Here is a 24,399-nt window from a genome sequence, read left to right as displayed (position 1 = left end):
GGTTGTGTGTCTCTAACTGGTGTTCAGTTCACATAGTCACTGCCATGCAGAGAAGTACGACTGGTTTTTGAGTGTTCGTGTGTCCTAGGATATTCCTGAACTCTTTTATTCTGTAAGTTTCTGGTAAATTGATCGGGATTTTCTGTATAGATGACCACGTTCTCTTCTAACAGGGGCAGTTTTATTTCTTCCTTTTCAATCCACGTCTTTTATTGTCTTATTAAAGTGGTAGAATGCCTGTACTGTGTTAAATCAGAGTCCTTGTCCTTGTCCTGATCTTAGGGGAAGGTATTTAGTCTTCACCATCACATATGATGTTTAGGTGTGTATGATGGATTCTCTTTATCAAGTCCAGCAAGTTTTCTATTCCTAGTTACTGAGAGTTTTTAATCGTGAATGCATATGGATTTTGTCAGTTTTTTTTTCTGTATTATTTTGAACTCATGTTTAACTTAATGTGGATATGGGTTTTTTTTTTTTTTTAACCACTGTATATCCAGTGTCTGGTACAGCGTGTGGCACATGTAATAGGTATTCAGTAAATATTTGTTGGATGAATGGATCAATCATGTTTAGCCAGGATGTGGGACACCCTAGTTTAGTCAGCTGTCCGTCCTTAGGTCATTCAGCTGTGACCACAGATATATAGAGTAATGCAGAGCATAGAAGACCTCACTAAATCACATGCTTTGAGTGAGATAAGAAACATTTCCCGGAGGCTCAAAGGAGAAGAGTATGCAAAGTCAGTCCAAAATTGCTAGCGGCATTGCTAGGCACAGGGGTGGAAATCTGACCCTAAGTTCAGTTTTGTGGAATAAAAATGAGACTTTTTTAGAGTGATAGAGACGAGAAACAGAGTGAACATTGTCTTGATGTTGGAAAAAAATCATATGTATATAGATCTGGAATTGCAGTTTTCATTGCTAAACTAGAGAGAGAAAATTTCATGTTTCAAAGCAGGAGCCAGACCTATCAGTGTTATTTGGGACTCTTATTTGTGGCAAGAGAAAACTTAAACTAACTTAGAAAAAAAGGAATCGGCACTGTGTTGAAAAGTTGAGGGGTGTGGGGGTATATTTGCTTTAAGCATGCTTAAAGATTTAAGGATTTACTGGACATAACTGTAATTCAGAAAGGTGCACATACCCCGAAAGTTCATAGCAGCACCATTCACAGTAGCCAAGACATGGAAACAACCTAAATGTCTGTTGACAGATGAATGGATTAAGAAGATGTGGTACATATACAAAAGAATACTACTCAGCCATAGGAAAGAACAAAATCATGCCATTTGTAGTAACATGGATGAACCTAGAGAGTCTCGTACTAAGTGAAGTAAGTCAGAAAGAGAAAGACAAACACCATATGATATCACTTGTATCTGGAATCTAATATATGGCGCAGATGAACCTATCTGCAAAATAGAAACAGTCCCCAGACATAGAGAACAGACTTGTGGTTGCCATGGGGGAGGGAGGGAGTAGGATGGGCCGGGAGTTCAGGATTAGTAGATTCAAACTGTTAAGTTTAAGAATGGATAAGCAATGAGGTCCTATTGTACAGACAGGGAACTATATCCAATGTCCTAGGATAAACCATGATGGAAGATAATGTAAGAAAGGGAACATGTGTGTGTGTGTGTGTGTGTGTGTGTGTGTGTATGAATGACTGGGTCACTTTGCTGTGCAGCAGAAATTGGTACAACATTGTAAACCAACTATACTCTAATAAAAGTTTTTAAAAAGACACCTGCTGTGCAAAATGAGAAAAGATTTAAGGATTTAGATGCTCAAACTGTGTCCTTAGGGATCTTTTTCCTCTTTAGTTGTCATCATTGCTTTTTTCTGCATTAGCTTTGTTTTCTGGCTGTGTGTGGTAAGAAAAGCACTTCTTACCTCAGTAGCTTATTGTCTTTGCAGCAGATGTTTTCAGGGAGGGATGTTCCTACCTCTGAAACTGGCGTCAGCAGGAGCCTCCTTCTGTCACGTGACTATTCCTAAACCAGTCCCTACATCTAAGGGTTGGATACTCTCACCCAAATGCAGCTTATGCTTAGTTTTGTGACAGGAAGGGTAGAGAAGCAAGGCAATTTCTTAAAGCAAATCTCTTTTTAGAAGTAATGATTTGGTTTTGTGTTTTGAGAAGAGGATCTTCTCAAAATGTCGGGATGGGGAAGTAAAAGGAAAATTGTTTCTTTTAACATAATGATGATGTTAATAATATCCCTACCCTCAAATTAGATTGTTATACTTTTTAACGAGTGGAGAGTCAACAAATAGTAATTGAGAGTCATAATTGAAGAGACTGCTTAGAGCTGTCATTATCTCTTGCCTGGATTGCTGCAGTAGCCTGTGTATTGATTCTGCGTCTATTGTAGTGTCATAAAGGGACCTCGAGAGTCTGCGGGTATACGGAGTGTTTCTTTGGCTCGTCTTGCCTGTGTTCCCATGTGCAGCTGCGCTCAGCTGGTGGCTCAGCTGGCCTGATGTCCGCTGTGGCCTCCGTCACGCGCCTGGTGCCTCGGCTGGAGTGGCTGGGACAGCTGCAGTGCCTTGGTGCTCTGCCACGCGGCCTTTCTCCCCATGGTCTCTCATCTACCAGGAGCCTCTCTCTGTAGCAGAGTAGTCTGGACTTTTAAAAATAGTAGTTGGGTTTTTCAGGAAGGAAAGCAGAAGCTGAGTCTTCTTGAGGCCTCTGCTTGAAACCCCCTCCCCATCATCAGACTGTCAGGTTCTTTACCCTCCAACCTGGTAAATGAATGCTGGGAGGTGGGACTCATTTGAGGGGACCAGTGGCAGTCTACCTGGGCTTCATAACAAGCTGCCCTGCTCTCCTCAAATCTGCTTTTAACACGGGAGGTCATACCTTAGCACTTCTCTGCCTAAGCCCTACACCATGTCACTCAGAGGAAAAGCCAAAGTCTTTTTATATTGGCCTACAAGATCCTGTATGATCCTTAGTCAGAGATTTAGAGTCCATCTGAAACAAAAAGTCCAGAGTCGGTGGTCTAGGACTTGCACAGCAGTTCAGTAAAGCCTTCAGGGTCCCAGGCTCTTCCTCTCTGCCCAGTCGTCCTTGTTGTTTTGTCCTGTTTGCCTTTTGTTGTCACAGGATGGCTTTTGTACCTTCAAGCTTTGTCTGCATTCTAGGCAGAAAGAAAGGGAAAAGTGGAAGCTTTTCTCAAAATCCTGGACCTCATTTTGATAAGAATTATCAAGTAGCTGCTTCTACTGCAAGGGAGTCTGGTGCAGTGAAAATTTTATCTGTGCAGTTTGTTGTGTTGAACAAAATGGGAAGTTCCTTCGTAAGGAAGGAAAAAGGGAGGGCCGGTGTTAACAGCACCCAGCACTACCTCTTTCAGTGCTGTGGGTCAGGGACTGCACTGCTGTTAGGAAAGCACAATTCTGAGTCCTCGGCATAGCCATTATGAGACTGAGAAGTAATAACAGAGGAGTTGTAATAATTCCACTTTGCAGAAGAAGAAATTGAAGCTTTAGCGTGGCGCAGTGTCAGAATTTATACATGGCCAGCCTGACTCCAGATACTTGGTTCTTTCCATCCTGCTGTGCTCTAGCTGTGCCTTCTGTTGACATACACACACAGTATAGCCTTGGTTGGTGTAAAATTTTGCTTCTTCAGATTTTGTTTGGTTTTTGTGTGTATCTTCCTTAATAAATTGAATACCTGAAAGAAAGCAAGATTGTGTCATTTCCATTACCTAGCCCTCAGTAAATATTTTGAATAAACGAAGTTTTAAAAAGGAAAACTAAAAGATTGAAAAGCCAAATATAATTCTGCACATGGGCAAACAGCCGTAGAGACATGGAATCATGTGCCTGGTTGCGTAGCTGGTGACGGCACTGTTGTTACAACTGGTTGCTTCCTTTCTGGTGAGAGCGCTCTTCCCGAGACGAGGGTGGTAGGAGAGAGCAAGAGGAAGCGTGTGCTGCCAGTGTCCCTGGAGTAAGGCACGCAACATCCTGTGATTAGTGCACATCGGCTCAAACAGACGGACTGGATGGCCCTCTGAGAAGGCCGTAGGGAGCACCACACGAGGAGTCAGCAACGAGTGTGCCCAGCCAGCCATGTCACTGACTTTTCTCTGTGACCTTGGGCAAGTCGCATAGCTGCTTTGAACCTGCTTTCCTCAAAACCGAAATCAAGGGAATTAGACTCCATGATCTTTGAAATTCTTCTAGCTAAGCAATGTATGAATCCTTGTACCCAGAGAATTTTGTTGGGTGCTCTAATATTTCTTGGCATCCATCAGGTCAGACTGTTTTATATTTCTATAATAGAGAGAAAGTAACAGCTTTTTCCCTTCTTCTCTGGGAACTTAGCCAGTGAGAAGGAAACATCCTTTCCTGTCTCTCTCTAGATGAAGTACTAGGTCCAAAGTGACGAACTCTCCCCCCGCTTCATTTCATTCTTTGAATCAGATCCTGTTATTTTAGGGTTTTTTCTTAACTTCACTCTGAGTTTGTTGCAATGTAGTAAATGGGAAAGGTCAATTGATGTTTTAGTCTACAGGTCAGAATTTTGTTATTTCATAAGATAAAAATAATTGTATTTATCAAATACATATTAACACATTTGTGTATTGGGAATACTTGGCTGGCATGTGATGTGGTCTAATTCGAGTGGACTGTGTAGTATCGTCTCTTGCAGTAGAATTGTATTGACTCAAAAATAACCTAGTTAAATAATGGCAAATATACTGAAATGTATAAGGTATCATTATAAGCTTTTACATTTGCCAAAATTGAAACAAGTGAAAGATTTTTTTGATGTCTTTCCAAAATGCATTTCACTCCTTGTTGGACAGGCAGCATATATTGATTGCTTAAAAAAAAAAAAATTGAGAACATATAGGAAACTTTAAAGAACAAAATGAAAATCTCTTAGTTTTTTACCCAGAGATAATTATTAATATTTTAATCTCTCCCTTTCCACTCTTTTTTCCCCCATTCTTATTTGAAACATAATTTGAAGAAAACTGTACATAGCAGTGACGCATTGAGCTGGACATAATTCTGTGAAGAAACTGTTCCTTATTCCCTAGACTCTTTGAAATTCTTTTGTTATGACACTTAGCATTCTGAACTTTCTCTTTTCTATAAGTTGGTTTTTAAAACCCTGATACTTGAAAGCTTTATAAGGCAGTCTGTGACCAGCACACATTACTGATTAATTTAAAAATTCTTTAAAAAAAAATATATATATATATTTTTTTGCTTTTTCTTAGGGCTGTACTCATGGCACATGGATGTTCCCAGGCGAGGGGTCCAATTGGAGCTGCAGCTGCCGGCCTACACCACAGCCACAGCAACAGCAGCGCCAGATCTGAGCTGCATCTGCCACCTGCGCCACAGCTCACTGGACCCCTGACCAGTGAGCAAGGCCAGGGATCAAACCCGCATCTTCACGGATACTAGTTGGATTCCTGTCTACTGTGCCACAACGGGAACTCCCTAAAAATTCTTGAATTTGCCATTCTATATAGTAATAACTTATAATTATTTTATTGATGTATTTCTAGAATAGAATTACCAGGTCAAAAGGAATTACTCTTTTAAAGTTTCTCATTTTGTATTTCTGACTTTCATAGAGTCTTAACAGCTTATGTCTGGATTATTGCCAACATTATGATTAGAAAAGTCTTCGTCAGTTTAAGAGGTAAAAATGGTACAGTCACTTCTGCCATAGCACTTTTTTTTTTCATAGAATAATTTTTAAAAAAATAAAAATAAACACATACATGATTAGCGAGCAGGGTGGGCACTGGGTTAGTACACCTGTAATTTTCCTAAGAATGTGAATATTTTGAAGCAGCTGGTTTTTAAATTTTTTAATTTTTATTTATTTATTTATTTTTTGCTTTTTAGGGCTGCTCCTGCAGCATGTGGAAGTTCCCAGCCTGGGGGTTGAATTGGAGCTACAGCTGCCAGCCTACACCACAGCTGTAGCACTGTAGGATCCAAGCCCTGTCTCTGACCTACACCACGGCTCAGTGCTGATCCTCGACCTACTCGTTGAGCAAAGCCAGGGATCCAGCCTGCATCCTCATGGATATTAGTTGGTTGCACCTCAACAGGAACTCCTAAATTTTTTTAATTTTAAAGAAAGCCTTAGCAGTATGTGAAGGCCCTAAGATAAAGGCTGAAAATCCTGTATACATTTGATCATTTGGAGCCTCTGTTGTTTAAAGAATAGACCTCTGTTGATCTAATTGTCATTCATTTGTAGGTAAAAATGCTTTTCCTCTGTTTACTTTTGTCGTAACTGCTGTTCCTCTCATTTCCCTTGGTGTGACCTTCCAGTCTAAGGATGTATATCGCGCTCCGATTCTGGAATATTCTCATCTGCTTACCTCTTCTTGTAGTGCTCCTCCCGGCTGTCTTTATCCCCCATTCTGGGGCTCTTACTGGGCGGCTTGTGCTCCTCCTTCCTCTGCCTTCCTCTGCCTTCCATGCCTCCTGTGATGACCTCCGAATTCCCTCGTGTGCTGTGTCTTCCTGCTAGGATACTAGTTCATCATCTTCATCTAATCTGCTGTCTGACCCATCCACTGAGGTTACGTTCGTTTTGGTTCCTTTGAACTCCATCTAATTTTTACTCTTTGTTTCTTACTCGTTTTATTTCTCTAGCTGCTTGAAATCACTTGAGTTGTGCTGCTATAAATCCTGAGAGCATTAATTTCTCTCATGGTTGACTTGTGTTTGGATTTGACCCATTTGATTTGAATGACTGCATTAAGAATATGGATAATATAAAATTTGAAGTACATTAAAAATAGGTATGATTTATCATGAAAAACTTGAAATGTTTTAAATTTTATTTTTTGCTGAAGTGTAGTTGATTTACAATGTTGTGTTAGTTTCAAGTGTATAGCACAGTGATTCAGTTATAGATGTAGCCATTCTTTTGAACAAGTATTTTGTGATGGTGGATAGAGATTGATAGTGGACAGAATAGAACATAAGAAAGACAGGATAGGAGAATGTAACTGCACACTGGTTCTCGTTCACGGATATCTCAGCTCCCAGGCTAGGGCTCACTCGGAGCTGTAGCTGCTGGCCTACACCACAGCCACAGCAGTGCACATCCGAGCCGTGTCTTTGACTTACACCACAGCTCACAGCAACAGTGGATCCTTAACCCACTGAGCAAGGCCAGGGATCAAACCCTCGTCCTCATGGATACTGGTCGGATTCGTTTCCACTGTGCCAGAATGAGATCTCCCTGCAGAGTGTTAGATTAACTTGACTAGAACAGAGTGGCTAAGTTTGTTGATTTCAGTGATGAAAGCTATGAGAATTAATTGAGTTTCTTTTATGTATAGGTGATTGGTGGAAAATCATGAATACTATTAGGAGTTTAGGATTATGGGTTTTTTTCCCTTTCATTTTTTAATCTCTACTTTCTGAGCGTAGTAATGAATTTAAAAGGGAGTTTGTAATTAGAGGTTGGCTCTAACTTTGCTTGGTTTTGAAAAGATGTTCACTTTTGGGGGGGTGTGAACTTGATTATGGAGTGCAGAGAGAGTTCGGTGGTGGGTGAAAGTATAAAGCTTGTAAACTTAATGTTACCACTGCCTTCAGTAGAACCCCCGAGACAGAGATTACCACTGAAGGTTTCCGCTGGTTAAACAGTTACTTTCCTGAGGTTAATGTATAATTTACTTACCTTGTCAAGAATATTATATTGTCTAGTACTAATTCCTGGTATTTATGATACAATTATTTTATTATTTTTCTAGGGTGGAGACATAATTTAATAGATGGAATATCTCATTTCACCTGTTCCAAATGCAAGAATATTATATTTTCCAGTAACTTTCACAGTTTGTTGTAACTAAACTTTTGAGGAAAGGAGTGAAAGTACTGTATCTGCTTTCAGGTGCACTAGTTTATCTTAAATTATTGATTATGTTGTATCTCCTCCTCCTCTCCAAAAGGTGTTTGAGCCATATTACAACAAAAGTTGGTAGCAAAAATGCAGTTACTGACGATTTTGGCCTTTTAAGAAGAGGAGGCACACATACTAATCACACGTGGTTTATATCTAATACTGAATTCTAGCTGATACAGTTGCTCTTCTTGAATAACAGTTTTGCCTTTGAGCTTCCTGGAGTATGTGTTCTCTTTAATCAGAAAGAGGAAAACCTGACTTCCTCAGCAGTGATAGACTCCCCTCAGTTCTAAAAGAAGAATATTCAGGAGTTCCCGTCGAGGCTCAGTGGTTAACGGATCCGACTAGGAACCATGAGGTTGCGGGTTCGATCCCTGGCCTCCCTCAGTGGGTTCAGGATCTGGCATTGCCGTGAGCTGTGGGGTAGGTCGCAGATGCGACTTGGATCCCGCGTTGCTGTGGCTATGGTGTAAGCCGGTGGCTACAGCTCTGTGGACCCCTGGCCTGGGAACCTCCATATGCCGAGGGAGCGGCCCAAAAAAATGGCAAAAAGACAAAAAAAATAAATACATAAAATAAAAGAAGCATGTTCAGTAATGTATTTGATAAATCTAAATTCTAACAGCACAGGCAGGAAATTCTTTGGGGGGCGTGGGGATGGTGGTAAACTTTGAAACAAGGTAAAGTTACCTAAGCAAAGAAAGGGAGGCAGAGAGCTGGAGAAGGAAGGGGAGGTGGTTGCTGCATGCGCTGGGCTGAGCCCAAGAGACGGCTGGCAGTAGATTTCTCCAGCTGGCTGTGATTGGAAGTTAGGGAGCAAATTGAAAAGAAGTGGGGATTGAAGTAGCCAAGGGAAACAGCGTTTTGGTTTGTTTGTTTAACATCCTTCAACTATTAGTACCCCTGGTTTTCAAACTCTGCAACGAGGCTCTCTGGGAACTGCAGCAAACTCAGGATGCTGTAGTGTGTATCAGATTTCAGGGAAACTCTGTGACACCATTTGTTGGATACCATGTGAACTACAATCAGTAACGTTTTAGTATTAAGGCCATTCTATAACGCTTTGCACTGGCAGAGTAAGAACGAAAGGTGGGGTGTCCACGGTTTGAGAAATTGTGAAATATCCAGTAGGCAGATACAGCCCATCAATAAGAAACTCTGGTTTTTAAAGAATGAAATAAAAATGCACTTTTTTCTTTCAGTTTGCATTATTTTAAACAGCTGCTAAGTCGTTATAAATATTTTTTAAAGTTATTTGGACCTTAGTGCTTAATCACTGGAATTGTTAAGTATTTCTTTTGGCCTGTGGAGCATAAGGAAAAAATTACTAAGGCACTAAGTTCTGGCTTATTACCTAATATTAAGGAACAAATTTGTGAAGGCAGTCCATGTGGTGTTTTATGCATATAAAGATAGAAATAGAAATATCTAGAGGAGTGTCGTTAGCTTTAGCTTTTTCATTTAAGCATTGTTTGCCTGAGTCTACTTTTACCTCTTTAGACAACAGAAATTTGGGGTACCTTTTGATGGTAGTTATATGCGCTAGTGTTTTGGATAACCAGCCAAAGGTGAATTTATAAACTTTAGAAACTGAATAAATGGATAGTAGGACTTATATTCCATTATAAAGAGAGAAAAATTTAGACATTATTTTGGCCCAGATAGGAGATTATTCTATATCTGCATAAATAAGAATTAGAAATTTAAGGCTAGTAGGTCTAGATCATCTGTTTCAGGAATTCTTAATCTAAGAGCTGCGGTATCTGGAAATTGTACATACAAACATGAAATTCTCTTTGTTCTACTATGTTTTGTTTTGGTCAGAGTTTCAAAGGGGTTCCTGGCCCTAAAAGGTTAAGAGCAAATTTGTACATCAACTGCTTCATTTTTTGCGTAGTAATAGGCCTGCTGGCCCAGGATAAATTGGTACCAAAGCCAAAACTGGATCCCGTTACTTTCCATCGATTAACTCACTGTTTTGCAAAGTACGTGTTTTTCAGAGGTTAAGAATTAGATGTAAAGAGTATTTGCACCAAGAATTTAAATAGAACTTATTTACATAGGTGTGATAAATTCCCAAAGAAATTAAAGAAAATCTTTTAATTAGGTCTTTAGTTCAAAAGATACATTAAAGTGTACAAAGTAGAATATAAATCTCTCTTTTCCGTGTCCTTCCCAAACTTTATTCTTCTTCCTTCCCAAAGGTAAAAGTTAACTCTAGTTTCTCATGTTTCAGAAATGTAAAATTTAAAAACCAGTAGTATTATAGTATTGAAGTTTAAAGTACTGAATGATACGCAAATGGCTAGAGTATAACTTTGCTTGCTTTAAATGTAGATTAGATGTGCTCATCTGATTTTATTTTCATTTAAAGGTTTTTAAAATTTATTTATACATATATATATATTTTGTTTTTTTAGGGCTGCACCTGCAGCATATGCAAGTTCCCAGGTTAGGGGTCAAATTGGAGCTGCAGCTGCCAGCCTACACCAGTCACGGCAACTCTGGATCCCAGCCACACCTGCAGCCTATACCACAGCTCATGGCAACGCTGGGTCCTTAACCCACTGAGAGAGGCCAGGGATCATATCCTGGTCGGGGTTCAATGCTGCTGAGCCACGATGGGAAGTCCTTAAAGATGAATGATTGATATGCGTATTCTCTTAGCTTCTATCAGTAGGACTTAATTTAGACATTGAGTAGTCATGTTTATATAGTGAGGCAACCAAATTATCAGTTGGCCATGAAATATATAAATAGGATTTTGAAAATCCTTCAGTGCATTTAATTGCTTAACTAAGAAGTGGTCATAAGGATATAACTTTATTTTATTTATGCCAACACTATTTTTAGTAGGAGATAAAATAGAATTTTATCTCACCTGTGGAATTTAATAATAATTTTCACTTATTAAGTGATGACAGTTGGCCCAGAATTATGTTTGGAGCCTCATATACAATATTTTAAATTATTGTGTTATATTTAGGTTTTATAGATGATTAAATTGAGTATTGAAAGGTTAACTTCATGGAATATCAAAAATCTATTGTCTATTTATACAAAGTAAAAGTGCCTTTGTGCATAGATGTGTTTATTCATAAATTTGTCAGGTAATACTATTTAGTGAGTAGGCAGAGTTTTTGAAGAATTGCTTAAGTAGTTTTATTTTTGTACTGCATATTTTATTGAGTAGCTAACCTTCCTAAACTGCCACATTTATATTTTTTTTTTTTTTTTTTTTTTAACTACAGGGAGATTCCCGAAGTCTTCCATTTTCCGAGAATGTGAGTGCTGTTCAGAAATTAGACTTTTCAGATACAATGGTGCAACAGAAACTGGATGATATCAAGGATCGAATTAAGAGAGAAATAAGGAAAGAACTGAAAATCAAAGAAGGAGCTGAAAATCTGAGGAAAGTCACAACAGATAAAAAAAGTTTGGCTTATGTGGACAACATTTTGAAAAAATCAAATAAAAAATTAGAAGAATTGCATCACAAGCTACAGGAACTAAATGCACATATTGTTGTATCAGATCCAGAGGACGTTTCAGGTATGCGTACATGTTTTATCTGATGCTTATGTAGTATACAGTAAGAAACATATTAACTTAAAATAGTTAAGATTTGTGGCACGTGGAGCCTTTAGCTTTTCTGAAAGTACAGGAACTGTATTTTTCTCCTGCAGTTAAGGTCTTGTTTATATTCTCTTCTGGAGTGCAGTGAGTTGATGGATATGAAGATTAAAACCTTTTACTTAGAGATGAGTAACTGAGGTCTACCGTCCGATCCTCTGTCACTAAGACATTACTTAAAGTAATTTTCCATTATTAACGTTTTGTGTTGAGTCAGCTACATGCTTTTACCTGATTCATCTTTGTGATCAGCAGCACGGGTTTGCCAGATGACTTTTTAAAGTTAAACAGGCATTCTGCGACCTAGGGATATTTTTATTTTCTTGCAAATATAGTTAATCAAACCTATGACCTTTTTTTTGTGTTGTAAGCAACTGAATTAACAACTAATTCACCAGGCATTTTGTTTAAAAAAGAAGAAACTTTTAGAAGCCAAACAATACTTTTTTTCTTCAATACAGAAAATTAAAGGAAAATTCAACCTTTATGTTCTTAAGTCCAATCTAAGAATGTGATGTTTAAACAGTAGAATTGAAAGATGTTCATGTTGGAAATTTTTCAGTGGTACAGAGAGTGAAAATAGACGACCTCTGTCCACTCCAGGCTTTCTCCTCAGGTAGCACCTCTGTCCACACCAGGCGCTCTCCTAAGGTAGAACCTTTCTCTACTCCAGGCCCTTTCCTAAGGTATAGCCTCTGTCCCCTCCAGGCCCCCTCCCTAAGGTAGCATTGCAAATATTTTTGTTGAATGTCCTTCCAGAGAGAACTATGTTTGGTTCAGTGTTCATCCGTTCATATATACAGTCTTGCTAAACTTTTTTACTTAACAAATCATGTAAGATGCATCTGGTCTAAGAGTTTTGTCTTGGTGAAGATGATATTTTGAGCTAGGTATTTAATGTCTGTAACCCTTCATTTCCTCATTTGCAAAGACAGGAATAGTATATGTAGAAATGTATCTAGCACCATAGAATTTTTAGAAGAACCGGTATGATGAGATAAGAAAAAACAGATATAAGTAAAATTAAATTTGATTTAAAAAGTACATACATTTGTCTGAAACCCACAAATGGCCAATCTTAAAAGTTGTATAAAATGCTTCTGATATTCAGGGTACTTGATAGAACTTGTTTTAATGTATCACTTTCAACATCAGGAACTTACCTTAGGGGTTTCATTTGGAGACTCTGTGTAGAGATTTCAATCTTGTAAGAATAATTGAATTTTAAATGTGAAAGAAATCCTAAAGAAACCAGCCTTCTTATTTTAGAGCTGAAATAATCCCAAAGATGTGAGTTAATTTGCCCAGAATTATAAAACTAGTTGAAGAACTCTAACTCCTCATCTAGTATTTTCTCACCCACACATTCAGTAATTACATTGTAAGTGGAAATGTGTATTGTGAATTGCTTTTTTTAGCAATATCACATAAACTTAGAAATAGCCTGTTCTATTGGAACTCTGCCGAGCTCTTCATTCTTTGCCCATTACTGCTTAGGAGAGGTCTAAAATAAGACACAGTGCTGGAGCTTTAAACTCTATTTAGAAAAAACATGTTCTTAATCACAGAAAACCAATAGCTGCTTTATAATTGGGATAAAGAAGCGTTTTTGCCACACAAAGAATAGCCCATTTGGTTTCCCCAGTCCCTTTTTAAAAAATTACCTCTACTGAAGTATAAAATTATGTATGATAAATTGTGCCTATTTTAAGTGTCTGGTTTCATGAATTTTAACAAATATATTTACCCGGATAACCATCACTACAACCAGTGACCTGCCTGTCACTTTGGGGGTGCTCTTATGTGTGTACTTCCCACACCGTCTCGGTCCCTGTGCTTGGCTGTCACTTTAGATTGATCTTCCCTAGAGTTTCAGTAAAGAAATGACCTTTTAGTCTACTTTCAGATTCCTTTCTCCCTCAAAAGCGGATTTGGATATCACTGAAACCTTTCCTGACTTTCACTGATTATCTTCTCTGTCCTACTTTGTTCATTCATTGTTGTATTATGTCATATGACAGTTTATTTTTTATGTCACTTACTAAACTATATGATCCTTGAGAACAGGGTCATATTTTCATTCATTTTGTTTTCAAGGCTTAGCAAAACCCTGAAACATGGTAGGTGTTTAGTCGTGAATATTAGATCTCAAAAAAAAAATCCAAGAAAATCAAAATCTTGTGTCAATTTTTATAATTAAACCAAAGTGTAATTTATCATGATATTTTAAAAATTTTATAATCTTTGGGAAGAAAGCCTTAAGTCAGAGATTTAGGATAAATAATTCCAGAAACTTTCTTTGCTGTTCATTTAATATTGACTTTTCAGTTAGTTGCTGGACAAGTGTTATATAAAACATAACTTTCTACTGTGTGACTTCTTAATACTTTAGTTTGTTTGGAATGAACTTGACAAGTTTGTTTAAATTTGAATATATTAAAAATAGTTTGGGAGTTCCCTTCGTGGCGCAGTGGTTAACGAATCCGACTAGGAACCATGAGGTTGAGGGTTCGGTCCCTGCCCTTGCTCAGTGGGTTAACGATCCGGCGTTACCGTGAGCTGTGGTGTAGGTTGCAGACATGGCTCGGATCCCGCATTGCTGTGGCTCTGGCGTAGGCCGGTGGCTACAGCTCTGATTCGACCCCTAGCCTGGGAACCTCCATATACCGCGGGAGCAGCCCAAAGAAATAGCAAAAAATAAAAAAAAAAGACAAAAAAAATAAAAAAAAATAGTTTGCAAATGGCATATTCATACATTTTAGTAGTAAGTGTGCTTATTGGGGTGTTTGCTTTTTTTTTTTTTTTTTTTTTTCCCTCCATTTTCCCTTATTACTGATTTTAAAATTGGCAACACAGAAGATTAATGATCAACTTTTTTTTTTCTTTATACCACAGATGCGGCACATGGAAGTTCCCAGGCTAGGGGTTGAATCAGAGCTGCAGCTGCTGGCCTACACCACAGTCATAGCAATGCAGGATATAAGCTGTGTCTGTGACCTACACCATAGCTCACGGCAATGCTGGATAGTTACCCCACTGAGTGAGGCCAGGGATCAAACCCATATCCTCATGGATACTAGTCAGTTTTGTTACTGCTGAGCTGAAGTGGGAACTCCCATAAGTCAACATTAATTTTAGGTCAGCTTGCCATAAAATTTTATACATTTTATATTGCACACTAAGGTAGACAAGATCATTTATTTTATTTTTATTTATTTTTGTCTTTTTAGGGCTGCCCCTGCAGCATATGGAGGTTGCCAGGCTAGGGGTCCAATCAGAGCTGTAACCGCCAGCCTACGCCACAGTCACAACAATAGCAACACCATATCTGAGCCGCGTCTGCGACCTAACACTACAGCTCACAGCCAGATCATTTATTTTAGATCAGATCTGACATAAAGAGTCAAGAACTGAGTATTTTGCTTTCTTTCTCTGGCATGTGGATTAAATAAGTTTGTGCAGAAGCTTCTGGCTAATTCCTGCTGTCTTGAGGGGTATGTTAGCAGAACGAATATTCAAGGAAAGAGTTAGACTTTAAATCTGCCGTTTGTACATGATTATAGTACAAGCAGTTGGAAGGCCTGCTCTTAACTCATTTCTGCAGTGATTGCTAATCATTAGTTTTTAATTAATAAAATAAGGATTTTTATCAGATGAACTTTATGACCTTTAGCTATAGGAGTTCCCCTCGTGCCTCAGCGGAAATGAATCTGACTAGGATCCATGAGGACACAGTTTCAATCCCTGGCCTCCCTCAGTGGGTTAAGGATCTGGCATTGCTGTGAGCTTGTGGTGTAGGTCACTGACACGGCTTGGATCTGGCGTTGCTGTGGCTGTAGTTTAGGCCTGCAGCTACAACTCTGATTCGACTCCTAGTCTGGGAACTTCCATATGCCATAGGTGTGGCCTTCAAAAGACAAAACAAAACAAAACAAAAAACAGCTTTTGGCTATAAAGCTTTCTGAAATGTGACTTCTTATAATGTCAACAGCTGATCATTTGGGACTGTGATTTGTAAACTTGTATGTGTTCGTGTATTCTTAAGAGTTGTAAAGTGAATTTTTCGATGTTCCCTTCCTGCCCACGATGCTTCAGGCTTCCTGTTCACCTTTCATAAACTTCAGTGATAGTGTCATGGGGTAGCAGTAGTATTTACACATGGAAATTATTGGCATATTATAAAATGAGGCAGAACACACCTTGTGAAAAAAGTTATTGTGTCTCTGTTAAGTAATCTAAGCCTTAGTTAATACCTGAAATATTTAAGAAAGAAGTGATTTCTGAATCTGGACTCTTGTCCCTCATTTCTAAAGAGGACAGGAATATTTCTCATATTTTATTACGTATAGCTAATAATTTGCATGGTAGAAGCCCCTCTGTTTTTATTTTATTTCCTTCTTTTGTACCTCTTCCCACTTCTGTTTTCTCAGACCCCACCAGACTTAGATTGTTACCTTTTGAGATAGTGAATATTTTCCTTAATATCTAGAATATTCAAGAAAGGAAATATTGGTAGAACTGATAGTTTTAGAACTTTTTAAATTTAACCTTGGAAATTCTTCTGTATCCCAGAACTAAATCTGTATTGAGGGAGTCTTCTTAATGACTAAAATGTAGTTTATAAAGTCTTTCTTAAATGGATAGAAGTGAGGGGAAGTTTTTTGTTGTTGTTGTTTTGTCTTTTTGCGTTTTTTTAGGGCCGTTCCCGTGGCATATGGAGGTTCCCAGGCTAGGGGTCTAATCAGAGCTGTAGCCGCCGGCCTACACCAGAGCCTCAGCAACGTGGGATCTGAGCTACACCACAGCTCACCGCAACGCCGGATCCTTAACCACTGAGCAAGGCCAGGGATGGAACCCGCAACCTCATGGTTCCCAGTCGGAGTCGTTAACCACTGCGCCACGTCGGGAACTCCTAAGTTGTGAGCGCTTAAGGAAAGGATTGCCATTAGGTAGGTAAGTGTGATTGTTAGTTAACAAGTCACTTTTAATGCCCCTGGATTTGTTTTCTCATCTTTAAAGTCCTGAAATTAAATGATTCATAAATCCCTAATACTTGAATTCTTTGATGTTGATGATTTTTTTTTTTTAAAGTTAACACACAGTAAAATTGAGTCTTTGGAGGTGCATCATTCCACAAACTGTATTATACGTGCAGGTTCATCTCCACACCACGACACCCAGGAACAGGGACAGGGCTGCTGCTTTGTAGGGATACCCTCTCCTACACTGTACCCGGCAGCCGCTGCTCTGTCCTCTTAGAATTTGCTTTTCAAGAATATCATATACATCATAAGTACATAACCTTTCGAGACTGCCTTCTTTTACTCAGCATATTGCTTTTTGAGATTCACCCAGATTGTTGCATTTATGAGGAATTCATTCTTCGTCATCGCTGTGAGTGAAGTCCGCTGTATAGACGTACAGCACTTTGCTTACCTGTTCATTCACCGGGAACCTCAGGGCTGTTGTCTGGTTTGGGGCATTTATCAGCACAGCTGCTGTAACTCCCCACAAACGTGCTTTTGTGTGAACACGTTTTCAGTTCACTTTGGTAGACACTTGGGAGTATGATTGCGTCATGTGTTGGAGTGTGTTTAAGATTTTAAGAAACTGCCAAAAGGTATTCCAGAGTGGCTGTGTTGTTTTTCATTCTCACCAGCGGTATATGAGAGTTCCAGTTGCTCTACATCCTCTCCAGCACTTGGTATTGGTCATGTATGTTTTCACCAGTACAGTGACCGATGTGTGTCCTAGTAGAGAGGAGGGAAGCAGGAGGAGCACCTTCTTCAGAAGAATTTACGAAAGAACTGTGCACGCCCCGGGTGCAGGGTTCTGTACAGAAGGCAGAAACCAGCAGGTAGGCAGTGTGCCGTTTCCAAACATTAAGATGTAATATTGCAGATACAAGCAGTTCTGAAATTTTACTCTTTTTATGAATTTGTTTTGTGGGGGGGGGCGCCACACCTGCAGCATGTGGAAGTTCCCAGGCCAGGGGTGGTATCAGAACCACAGCTGCTGGCCTACACCACAGCCACAGCAACTTGGGATCCCAGCCACGTCTGCAACCTACACTACAGCTCACGCCGCCGCCGGATCCTTAACCACTGAGCAAGGCCAGGGATCGAACCCGCATCCTCATGGTTCCTAGTGGGGTTTGTTAACCACTGAGCCATGAAGGGAACTCCGCAGTTCTGAAGTTTTAATGCCTAGGTTGCTTATTTCACCTTAAACAAACAAGCAAAAAAAACCCATCACAATCCCCAATCTTATTCACGCTATTTTTGTAAAATAATAAGAAAACTCAACCAAAGGCTCTGCTGGTTATAAAATATTTCAGTACAGTTACTTCATTCGGTGACATCAGACACAGGTCATCCTGAGTACACAAAATAACTGATTAAGCATCCATTAATAATTAGTGAGCAGCTGTTATAATCTGTGCAGGTCCAGATGGCTGTATAAAAGCAAACATACCTTTTTAAACAAGAAAGGTGGGTTTAGGGGAAAATATAAACAGTTAATATAACTGTAGCACATGTCAAGAATCTGGAGCAGCTTATTTTTAAAGTATCAGTTTGTAAGTACTAAGCAAAAACCAAAATGTTGACCAATGAACAGTAACTGAGAGGCTTACCAATGGAAGTTGAAGAAGGAGAGAGCATACTACCTACCGCTTTTATTAATTTAGACTTGGCTAGATTTACTTCAATTATATTTCCTCTTATTATTATTTCTTTAATGGAGTAGCCTTATTCCAGAAGCATACATCCTGGCTGTACCCGTACCACTCTATGAAAATGGAGCGTCAGGAATCAGCTAGGTATGAAATAAGACCAGATTTATATAACCTGAGGTCTCGCGCCAATTGGACCATCATGGTCAGTGATTCTGTACCACGGCAACCCCTCCAGGCCTCGTTTTTCTCGTTTGTGAAACAAGAGAATAGAGACTATATGTGCCCTTTCTGTGGTATTTTGTGAACAGGGATTTTAATAGCTTGAGCAAGCTAAGCTTTTCTCATTCTGAACATGAAACCGTTGTTTGGGTGTAAGTAGAATCTGAGGCGGCTCTCTCGGAGCTGGGAAGTTAACGCTTCAAGGTCGGTTGATGTTACTCACTCCAAGAGTCAAGGAACCAGTTGAAGGCTGAACCTCTTAAGTCATCAGGAGCTTTTCTTCAAGTCGAGGTTGCTCCTGTGTTCTAGAACTCTTAACTTATTTCGAAAGGCAACTGCTCAGTTACGGATTTAGAGAAAATACTAAAAGCACCAGAAACAGCGTATCTGTTGTTCTGCACACTGCTGGAGAAACTGCTCATAAATTCAGTTTTTATTCATCGTTCTGGCCTTGGAGAAATCTCATCCCTAAGGAGATTTTAACTGCATTGTACTTTCTGCTGACTTCCAAAGAGCTCTTTCAAGCCAAGATGGGGTTTCTGGGCTTCCTCTGGTAATTTATAGCCATGTAACATTGCAGATGTTACCTGAATATAGGTATTCTCCTATAGGCTTTGCCTCTTACGTGATTAAAATTGAACTCTTCCTTCCTGGAACACTACCTCTAAATCTTTCCTTTTGTTTTCTGTCCTGTTAACTAAAATCTGACTTTTACTGCAGATGTCTTTCTTTTTACTTTTCACTTTCCGGTGTACGTCAGGTCACCAAGCCCTATGGATTCTCCCTCTGACATAGATTTCAAATCTGCATCTCCTCTCCGTTGTTACTGCCAAAATGCCCAAGCCTACAAGGTCAGTGTTTTTCTAGTCCAGCCTAAACACTGTTGCCAGCATTTTTTACCTAGTATTCAGATTTGATTGTTTTAGTTTCTTGCTTTAAACCTCAGTGGCTCTCCAAGCCCCTCAGAATACAGTACAAATATGTAGCTTTACAGAGATGACCTTCATATAATCTGGCCTCCACTAGTCCTTCCAAATCTGATTTTCACACGTTGTGTGTGTGTGTGTGTAGATGGGCAGAATCTAGTGACTGTATATGTGGTTCTCTCAGCTTGTCCGTATCCTTGACGTTGTTGATGCAGACATACATGCTGTTGTGTGTGCAGGTTGTACTGAACTCGGAGCTTGGAGGAAAGGATTTTTTTTCACTATTTTTTTCTCAAGTCCTTGGTGCAATACCTGAATATGTGTGGTGTAACCCGTTTCCTGAGTTGAATTCCCTTTGTTCAGATTACCTGGTGTGGTTTCTGTTTGTCAGCCAGACCCTGAGTGGTATACCCTCTTCCCTACTATAGAGCAAACCTGGAGTAATGTAACCGCAGTTTGCTTCACTCTACTTCTGTGCCATGGTTGTTCGTATTCTAGTGCTGTCAGTTTACCTTCAGTTCCACAAATTAGATCTCATTATTACTGTTTATGTAGTCGGTGTTGGTTACAATTACCCATGTGTTTATACTTTTCTTTGTTCTCCATTTCTCTCTCTCTCTCTCCTTTTGGCTTTTTAGGGCCACACCCACGGCATATGGAAGTTCCCAGGATGGGGTTGAATTGGAGCTGCAGCTGCCGGCCTACACCACAGCCACAACAACATAGGATCCAAGCTGCATCTGTGACCTACACCACAGCTCATGGCAACGCCAGATCCTCAACCCACTGAGTGAGGCCGGGGATCGAACCCTCAACCTCATGGATATTGGTCAGGCCTGTTACTGCTGAGCTACACGGGAACTCCTGTTTACCTTTTCTTCATGCTTCGCAGACCTTCCTTCTAGAATCATTTTTTTTTTTTTTTCCATGAAGGTGTATACTTCAGAATGATGTTTCCCCTGATGCATAATTCTAGGTTGACATTTGTTTTCTCTCGGCACCTGGAAACTATTAGTTTATGTCTCTGGCTCCCCTTGTTGAGAAGCCAGCTGCCAGTCTAAAACCGTGCGTGTGCTCGGCCTTTCCTCCTGGGTTGTCTTTCAGAAGCTCCTCGCCTGCAGAGTTCACTCTTTGAGGACGTGATGGTGTGGATTTCCTGGCACTCATGTGTTTGGGATGTGTTGGGGGTCCTTAGTCTGAGATTCCTGTGTCATTGATTATGGGAAATTCTTAGCCCTGTCTCTTTGAATATTGCACCTGATTTAATTTTTGGAGCTCTGGGTAGATGCATGCTGCTCTCATGCTTTCTGTCCTCTTTGCTCTTGACTACTTTTGACTTGTGTTTATAACTGTGTGTGGGCATGTGTGTTTTTAATGCTACAAGTTTTATTTGTTACTCTTGGTAATTTTTGATAGTCTCTTATTTTAGTCATTCTTTTGAAACTTTTTTCTATTTAATTTTACATATTAAATGCACTTTTTCACATTTTGTGTTGTATAATGACAGCAAATGAATTCTTTGCTGTGCTTGTAGTTTTCTCTCACTCGTGATGCATTTTTTTCTTTTTTTTCTGCCTGAGCTTTGGGATTTCTCATTACGTGTGCATTTTCACTAGAACTTTATCTGTGGGAGTTACTTTTAGTCTGGATTTAAAGTGCCTTCTTTCAAAGAGGGTTTGTTTTTGTTTGTATATGATGCCTGAAAACAGTATCGACCTGGGGCCAATTAAAATGAAATTTAAACATAGTTTTGGGGGACCACATAGATCATATGATTTCCTGCCTCAATCTTGTATGAAAGCAATAGGAATTTTAAAAGAATATCCATTTCCCTTCCCCCAGTCACCCCAAACCAAAAGCAAGTCAACAGATAATTCAGCCACTGTGAATGAAAACTTTTGAGCGTCTTGCCTTTAATCATGTTTTTCCTCATCTGATGGCCTGCTTTTTAGGAGTTTTTAGACCTTTTCTTGGGCTCTTATTAAAATTCAAGCTTTATTTCACCAGGTGGATGAGAGCCTAACAGTCTCTTGTTCAGAAAAGCAAAAGCCTTCCCAGAAGCACAGAGATACAGATGTCTGCATCTATCTGCCCTGGGGTTGGGTCTCACGCAGCGTATGCACTCATCACTTCCTCCCGCTCCGGGACTGTGCCTGGTCTGAGAAACGTTGTTTTTTTTTTTTCCTCTTAACCTGCCTCTTACTTTAGGTGAGAGAGAAGGAGATTGAGCTTCAGGAATTAAGTTAGTCAAGCTGCAGTAGCAGGTACTTAAAGATAACAAATATTCTCCAATGCTGTAATTCATTCAAGGTGTCTTCTAGACCTTTGAGTTTTATAGGTAATGGTTATTTCTTCTTGAGTTATTTTTGTGAAATTGTTAGGATGTTTTCCATTTTATATAATTTTCAAAGTTATTGACATAATTTATGATATTTTTGTATTATCTATTCAAAATCTGTATGTATCTGTGGTGACATTCCCTCTTTCATTCCTAATATTGGTACATTCTCCATTTCTCTTAACCACTTTTCCAAGATGTCATATTATTAGTCTTCCCTCATCACAAAAAAATAATTTAGCTTTACCGATCCTTTTTATTTTTGCGTATTTGTTTCTATTTTGGTAATCCCTGTCCCAATATTTATTACTTTTACCTATTTTTGAAGTTATTAAGCCCTTTTTTTTTTTTTTTTTTTTTTTTTGTCTTTTTGCCTTTTTTAGGGCCGCTCCCCATGGCATATGGAGGAGGTTCCCCGGCTAGGGGTCTAATCGGAGTTGTAGCCGCCGGCCTGCGCCAGTGCCACAGCAATGTGGGATCCGAACCATGTCTGAACTCCACCACAGCTCATGGCAACTCCGGATCCTTAACCTCCTGAGCAAGGCCAGGGATTGAACCTGCAACCTCATGGTTCCTAGTTGGATTCATTAACCACTGAGCCACAGTGGGAACTCCTAGGCTTTTTTAAAACTAAGACAGATGCTTAACACTTTAAATGTATTCTTTTTTTCCAGTATATGCATTCAAGGGTTATCAGTGTCCTCTAGGTATTGCTTTAGCTGCATCACAAAAGGTTTGATAAGTAAAATTTTTGAGATTATTTTTATTAAAATAATTGACACATAACATCATATAAGTTTAAGGGTGCATCTTGTTGGTTTGAGACATTTTATATTGCAGCATGGTTATCACCGTAGCATTGGCTGATACCTCTGTCACATGGCTGTCATTTCTGTTTTGTGGTGGGAACACTTATGATCTGGTCTCTTAACTTAGCACCTTTGAAGTTTACAGTATTTTTTCAATAATTACTATGCTGTACATTAGATCTCCAGGACTCACTTAACTACTAGTTCCAAGTGTATTTTTTTTCTTTCTTTCTGTATATTTCTGGGTGAAGTTGATCAGGTGTCTTGAAATCTGTGGATTGATGTCTTTCATAAATTCTAAAAATTTTGTCTTCTGTCTCTTAACGTCTCCTTTTCTGATGTTTTCTCCTTCTGCTCTTTCTAAACTTAATTGTTTTTCAGTCCTCATCTGCTGGGTTTTTTATATCTAATCTGCTGTTAAACTCATCCATTAAAATAGTTAAGAAAAAGTTCCAGCCATCAAGGTACATATTATTATTAGAGGGAAAACAGATACATAAAGTTGGTCATTATAATAGTGTATATTACAGATTTCAACAGAGGGAGAATATGCTTTGAAGACATGTTGGAAAGGATGCCTTACCAGATTGTGGGATGGCTAGAGAAGGTTTCCTGGAGAAGGTAATGCCTGAGTTAACAGTAGTATGTAAGAAGGCAGGTACATTGTGTTTTTCAGAGATAGAAAGATTAAAAAACTTTTTTAACATAACTTAAAATTTGAGAGAAAAATAGTAATGCAAAGTTAGCTTAGAGCTAGTCGGCATAAGGTCTCTAATGCCTAGTTATGAAGGCAGGGTTTTTTTGGGACCTCTTTGATCTAATATGTAAATATTATATTAAAGCATTTTTATTGAATTTGTATGACATGAATTTTATGTTGTACGGTAATGGTTAGAAGTTTGGAAGCATGAGCAGTTCTTGCAATGCCGCCCTTACCCTACCCGCTGCCCAAAGCTGATTTGGTAATGATAGCAATAGATGCTGCAAATAGAGATTTGTCATTAGTCTTTTTTATTTATTTATTTATTTATTTATTTTGTCTTTTTGCCTTTTCTAGGGCCGCTCCCGCAGCATATGGAGGTTCCCAGGCTAGGGGTTGAATCGGAGCTGTAGCCACCGGCCTTCGCCAGAGCCACAGCAATGGGGGATCGAAGCCATGTCTGCGACCTACACCACACACAGCTCATGGCAACGCCGGATCCTTAACCCACTGAGCGAGGCCAGGGATCGAACCCGCAACCTCATGGTTCCTAGTCGGATTCGTTAACCACTGCGCCATGATGGGAACTCCCGATTTGTCATTAGTTGTAAGCATGGGATATAGTTTTTTGTTTTTAGTTTTTTAGTAGCAAATTATGTGTTTTAGAGTAGATGTATCATTTGCTTTTATAATTTAAAGGTGGTTCTCAATGTGGAAGAATAATTTCATCTTACACAGTTTTTTAATTGCCTTTTTTTTTTAACATGAAAAGAATATTAAAGGGGATTTCTGGTTACCCCTGTTTTGAAATATATTTTACTTTGAAGAAAAGTGTTTAATAGATACACTGGCAACCATGCTTTATAAAGTACTGTAACTTACCATAACCTATAAGAAATAAAACCGAGAACTGGGCAGATTCTTAGAAAGGTACAATCTCCCAAGTCTGAACCAGGAAGAAATAGAAAAATGAATAGACCAATTACCAGTACTGAAATTGAACCAGTAATTAAAATACCTCCAGCAAACAAAAGTTCACAACCATATGGGCTCACAAGTGAATTCTCCTGAACATTTAGAGAAGAGTTAACACCTATCCTTCTGAAGCTATTCCCAGAAATTGCAGAGAAAAGAATACTCCCAAACTCACAGAAAAAGAAAAACATCTCCCAAAGCAATAGAAATTA

General features: G+C 39.1%; 1 protein-coding gene across 7 annotated transcripts in view; it reads left to right on the top strand.

Annotated features, from left to right (window-relative positions):
* Positions 1-24,399, top strand: part of PKN2 (protein kinase N2) — a 130,886-nt gene that overhangs the window by 38,367 nt on the left and 68,120 nt on the right. For 5 of the 7 annotated variants that reach the window (XM_021090332.1, XM_021090335.1, XM_013997432.2 and 2 more), the window contains exon 2: positions 11,163-11,463. In XM_021090332.1, the coding sequence (XP_020945991.1) occupies positions 11,163-11,463 (301 nt within the window). Of the gene's footprint in view, positions 1-6,773; positions 6,797-11,162; positions 11,464-24,399 lie in introns of those variants that run through there. The other 2 variants (XM_021090334.1, XM_021090338.1) reach the window with 2 other exon arrangements.

The sequence above is a fragment of the Sus scrofa genome, chromosome 4 (assembly GCF_000003025.6).
Source record: "Sus scrofa isolate TJ Tabasco breed Duroc chromosome 4, Sscrofa11.1, whole genome shotgun sequence".
In the NCBI taxonomy this organism is placed as follows: domain Eukaryota; kingdom Metazoa; phylum Chordata; class Mammalia; order Artiodactyla; family Suidae; genus Sus; species Sus scrofa.
Note: the sequence above shows the minus strand (reverse complement) of the source record. Positions and strands in the feature narration are given on the sequence as shown.